General features: G+C 42.8%; 1 protein-coding gene across 1 annotated transcript in view; it reads right to left on the minus strand.

Annotated features, from left to right (window-relative positions):
* The window catches only part of LOC111957296 (TGF-beta receptor type-1-like), a 51,875-nt gene extending 46,352 nt beyond the window's left edge, over window positions 1–5,523 (minus strand). Inside the window, exon 1 of the mRNA XM_023978089.2 lies at window positions 5,385–5,523. Within this exon, the coding sequence (XP_023833857.1) occupies window positions 5,385–5,460 (76 nt within the window). The 5' untranslated portion in view covers window positions 5,461–5,523. The remainder of the gene's footprint in view (window positions 1–5,384) is intronic.
* Window positions 5,524–6,000: the final 477 nt, after the last annotated feature.

Genomic DNA, 6,000 nt, shown 5'->3' on the forward strand with positions numbered 1-6,000 from the left:
TACCTCGCCCTCCATTTGGCAAATCTGACCATAACAAATCTGATTCCTGCTTATGGGGCGGCAGGTAGCCTAGTGGTTAGAGCGTTGGACTAGTAACCGTAAAGGTTGCGAGATCAAATCCCCGAGCTGACAAGGTAAAAATCTGTCGTTCTGCCCCCTGAACAAGGCAGTTAACCCACTGTTCCTAGGCCATCATTGAAAATAAGAATTTGTTCTTAACTGACTTGCCTAGTTAAATAAAGGTAAAATTACAAGCAAAAACTAAAGCAAGAAGTACCAGTGATTCACTCAATAAGGAAGTGGTCAGAGGACACAGAYGCTAAGCTAAAAGACTGTTTTGTTAGCACAGACTGGAATATGTTCTGGGGTTCTTCCAATGGCATTGAGGAGTACATAAGTCACTGGCTTCATCAATAAGTGCATCGATGACGTCGTCCCCACAGTGACCGTACGTACATACCCCAACCAGAAGCTATGGATTACAGGCAACATCCTCACTGATCTAAAGGGTAGAGCTGCCGGTTTCAAAGAGCGGGACACTAACCCGGACACAAGAAATCCCGCTATGCCCTCCAACAAACCGTCAAAGCATCAATACAGGACTAAGATTGAATCGTACTACACCGGCTCCGACGCTTGTCAGATGCGGCAGGGCTGTTGTGCGGTATGATCCACAGATGATGCAATCTCTATTGCACTCCACACTGCCCTTTCCCACCTGGACAAAATGAACACCTACATGAGAATGCTATTTATTGACTACAGCGCAGCGTTCAAAACCATAGTGCCCTCAAAGCTTATCACTAAGCTAAGGATCCTGGGACTAAACACCTCCCTCTSCAACTGGATCCTGGACCTGGACTTCCAGACGGGCCGCCCCCAGGTGGTAAGGGTAGGTAACAACACATCTGCCATGCTGAACCTCAACACAGGAGCCCCCCAGGGGTGCGTGCTCTGTCCCCTCCTGTACTCCCTGTTCACCCATGACTGCATGGCCAAGTACGACTCCAACACAATCATTAAGTTTGCTGACTACACAACAGTGGTAGGCCTGATCACTGACAATGATGAGACTGACCTCCTCCCTATAGGCTGAGACCTGGCAGTGTGGTGCCAGGATAACAACCTCTCCCTCAACGTGATTAAGACAAAGGAGATGATTGTGGACTACAGAAAAAGGAGGGCCGAGCACACCCCCATTCTCATTGACAGGGCTGTAGTGGAGTAGGTTGAGAGCTTCAAGTTCCTTGGTGTCCACATCACCAACAAACCATCATGGTCCAAACACACCAAGACAGTTGTGAAGAGGGCACGATAACGCCTATTCCCCCTTCCGAAGACTGAAAAGACTTGGCACAGGTCCTCACATGCTCAAAAAGTTCTACAGCTGCACCATCGAGAGCATCCTGACTGGTTGCATCACCGCCTGGTATGGCAACTGCTCGGCCTCTGACCGAAAGGCACTACAGAGGGTAGTGTGTACGGCCCAGTACACCAAGCTTCCTGCCATCCAGGACCTCTATACCAGTCGGTGTCATAGGAAGGCCCAAAAAATTGCCAAGGAMCCCAGCCACCCTAGTCATASATTGTTCTCTCTACTACTGCACGGCAAGCGGTACCGGAGCGCCTAGTTTAGGTCAAAAAGTCTTCTTAACATCTCTGGGATATTCGGGACGCTAGCGTCCCACCTCAACAACAGCAGGGCGCCAAAWTCAAAACAGAAATCCCATAATTAAAATTCCTCAAACATACAAGTATTTTACACCATTTTAAAAGATAAACTTGTTGTAAATCCAGCCACAGTGTCCGATTTCAAAAAGGCTWTACAACGAAAGCACACCAAACGATTATGTTAGGTCAGCACCTAGTCACAGAAAAACACAGCCATTTTTCCAACCAAAGAGAGGAGTCACAAAAAGCAGAAATAGAGATAAAATTAATCACTAACCTTTGATGATCTTCCTTAGATGACACTCATAAGACTTCATGTTACACAATACGTGCATGTTTTGTTCGATAAAGTTCATATTTATATCCAAAAATCTTAGTTTACATTGGCGCGATGTTCAGTAATGTTTTGCCTCCAAAACATCCGGTGATTTTGCAGAGAGCCACATCAATTTACAGAAATACTCATAATAAACATTGCTAAAAGAGACAATTGTTATGCATGGAATTATAGATAAACTTCTCCTTCATGCAACCGCTGTGTCAGATTTCAAAAAAACTTTACGGAAAAAGCACACCATGCAATAATCTGAGTACAGCGCTCAGACACCAAAACAAGCCATGTTGTGGAATCAACAGAAGTCAGAAATAGCATTATAAATATTCACTTACCTTTGATGATCTTCATCAGAATGCACTCCCAGGAATCCCAGTTCAACAATAAATGTTTGTTTTGTTCGATAAAGTCCATAATTTATGTCCAAATACCTCCTTTTTGTTCACGCGTTTAGTACACAAATCCAAACCCAGGAGGCGCGGGCAAGTCCAGGCGAAAGTTCAGACGAAAAGTCATATTACAGTTCGTAGAAACATGTCAAACGAAGTATAGAATCAATCTTTAGGATGTTTTTATCATAAATCTTCAATAATGTTTCAACTRGAGAATTCCTTTGTCTGTAGAAATGCAATGGAACGCAGCTAACGCTCACGGGAGCGCACGAGACTGAGCTCGTGGCACTCTGCCAGACCCCTGACTCAATCAGCTCTTATTCCCCCATCCTTCACAGTAGAAGTATCAAACAAGGTTCTAAAGACTGTTGACATGTTGTGGAAGCCTTAGGAAGTGCAATATGACCCCATAGACACTGTATATTCGATAGGCAAAGACTTGAAAAACTACAAACCTCAGATTTCCCACTCCCTGGTTGAATATTTTCACGGGTTTTTGCCTGCCATATGAGTTCTGTTATACCCACAGACATCATTCAAACAGTTTTAGAAACTTCAGAGGGTTTTCTATCCAAATCTACTAATTATATGCAYATTCTAGCTTKTAGGACTGAGTAGCAGGCAGTTTACTCTGGGCACMTTTTTATCCAAGCTACTCAACACTGCCCCCCAGTCCCAAAGAAGTTAACAGCTTCAACCCCCAAGCCATAAGACTCTTGAACAGTTAATCAAATGGCTACCCTGACTATTTGCATTGTCCCCACACCCCATTTTTACGCTGCTGCTACTCTGTTTATTATCCATGCATAGTCACTTTACCTCTACCTACATGTACATATTACCTCAATTACCTCAACTAACCCGTGCCCCTACACATTGACTCTGTACCGGTACTCCCTGTATATTAGCCTCGCTACTGTTAGTTTATTGTTGCTCATTAATTATTTGTTATATTTCTATTTTTCTTAACTGCATTGTTGGTTAAGAGCTTGTAAGTAAGCATTTCACTGTAAGGTCCACACCTGCTGTATTTGGCGCATGTGACATCAAATTGATTTATTCTAAAGTGGATTAAATATTAGGTCTGGTCTGGGCCAATTGAGGAAAGTCTCTGAATTAGCATATGAATCCTATAATTTAAAAATGGCCAATTTGTGTGGAATCAATTACCCTAATTTATCAGAGATCAAATTATATTTCAACAAAATTTTGCAGGAATGCTAATCTTGTCTCTTTCTAACTACAGATACAATCTGAGATGGTGGGCGTTGTGGATGGCTGAAATGACATGGAAAGACTCATCTTCAATTGGTTCACAGAACTCCATCCCTCTGTGCACATTGTGGAATGGCTCTGAGGAGGGTTTATTCCCTATGGTAGACTATAGGTTTGTAAGTGACATTATGGAAATTACGTATAGACCTATTCACATCTCAGCACAGTACACTGATAGGCATGGACCAGATGAGATCTACCCATGCAAAATAACATTACTCATTTATGAACCTATGACATATTACAGCAGAAAACGAGATCCTGTTTCTGATCATGTCCCTGCTTTCCTCTCCTCTAGTCATCCATTACAAGACACCCTACACAGGGATGCKTGTGCTGGAGAATTTGTGCTCTCTGTACATTGAAGGTATGTGTGGATGAGCCGTTCTCAGCTCTGCCCATCAGTGGACAAATGGAGCCCATCACCATTCCTCATACAGATGGGATGCTTTGTTTCCACGAGCCTACTCCGTAAATTGGATCGCGATTAAGATTAAACACGTTATGGCTTCATTAACTATAACCTTCTCATCTCTAGACTACATCGCCTATCCATCCGTTATAAAAAAAAACTCCCTGCACAATTTTAGAATTGGAAATCGAGATAATGACTATACTGTAACAAGGTAATTTTGCTATAGCAAAGCTTCAATTGAGAAGCTGAAAAATATATAAAATGATGCCTCGGGCAACAACTCGTGGGTTACAATGTCAACGTAGGCTACATGCGCCTCCAGCATCCATGGATGCATCAGCAGGCACGTAGAGTATGTTTGGTAGGCTAAGTAATCATTCCTTGTTAGTCAATTATCAGAAACACCACGTCTTGAATCGATACGTCTCCAATATTCTGTATCAAAGCATACAATTTGTATCTGGTAAACGGGTCATTCTGTAGTCAGTTATTTGCAACAGTGTATCTAACGTTAAATAGCCTAAATGGGCTTAGCCTAGGCTACATATTGATCTACCTACGTGAGTCCTTATCAATAATCGACTATTTAGACATTTTAGATGATAATGTGCTCTTTGGACTAATGTCTTCAGATAACTTATTTCGTTGTATTCGACAAGTGCTATGACGAGCTTTTTAGATCTCTATAGAGACACTACACATCCTCAACAAATAAGCGGATGCATTGTATGATCCAATAGACTACAATGTCGCCTATCACGCTTCCATGATAATTATCTGGAAATTGTATCACATTGTATCAAGTATAAAACTGTCACGTTTTCAACAGCTCACATGTGCCGATCCTATTCATTCGGTTCGCTTTGCATGTCCTATGCTATGACTCAAACAACTATGTTGACAAAAAAATATATACTGGACAAATCGACTTCACCGCGCGCGATGTCACAAATGGACCAAGTACCGAAAGAGAGCAATTGTCGAGTCTCTCTTTTGCTAGACAACATATCAGCCACTTCAACACAACTGGATATAAATGTCTGGCCATGGCACTCCCTAGTCCTAAACTATAGGCAACTGAGGCCATTTTCGTGCAAGTGACTTTTTATTCGTTCTCTCACCCGCTTTCTCGCCTGGTCATTTGCTTAACAATAAACATTCCTGGCAGCTCGGTTCCCATGACCTGCGCCATGTTTGAAAACACAATTATTGAAAACAAAAACCAAGTGAGAAAATCTAACTTGAGAATCATAATTCTGTGTCTAAAGCCATATACGGCAGTGTCTGCATCACTTACCGATGGACATGTGAATTCCTGCTCCAAGAAACATGACCAAAAATATGAAATAATAGCGTATTGTATCCATTGTCATAACAAATTACCCTGGGCAATTTCTCACCAACTTCTGTATTCTTTGCTTGGAGGAAAAAAATGGTCTGATTGCCAACAACGCGAAAATACCCCGCCCACATGGAACACCCCCAACCGCCCTTAACCCCTCTCTCATACCCAACCCCTTTCACACTGGGCGTGTTTAAGCTTGCAGAAAATCGGTGAATGAAGTCAGGGAAGGTGCATCTGCGACAGCCGAAAGTCGGACACTGTAGTGGTTTCCCAACAGCAAGGCTCAGATTAACATGGCAGTGTCAACATACACTACATGACCAAACGTATGTGGACACCTGCTCATCTAACATATCATTCCAAAATCATAGGCATTAATATGGAGTTGGTCCCCCCTTTGCTGCTATAATATAATACACTATTCTGGGAAGGCTTTCCACTAGAATGTTCCACTGGAACAGTGTGGGGATTTGCCTCCATTCAGCCACAAGAGCATTAGTGAGGTCGGGCACTGATGTTGGGCGATTAGGCCTGGCTCGCAGTCGGTGTTCCAATTCATCCCAAAGGT

Source organism: Salvelinus sp. IW2-2015, linkage group LG32, assembly GCF_002910315.2.
Source record: "Salvelinus sp. IW2-2015 linkage group LG32, ASM291031v2, whole genome shotgun sequence".
Classification (NCBI taxonomy): domain Eukaryota; kingdom Metazoa; phylum Chordata; class Actinopteri; order Salmoniformes; family Salmonidae; genus Salvelinus; species Salvelinus sp. IW2-2015.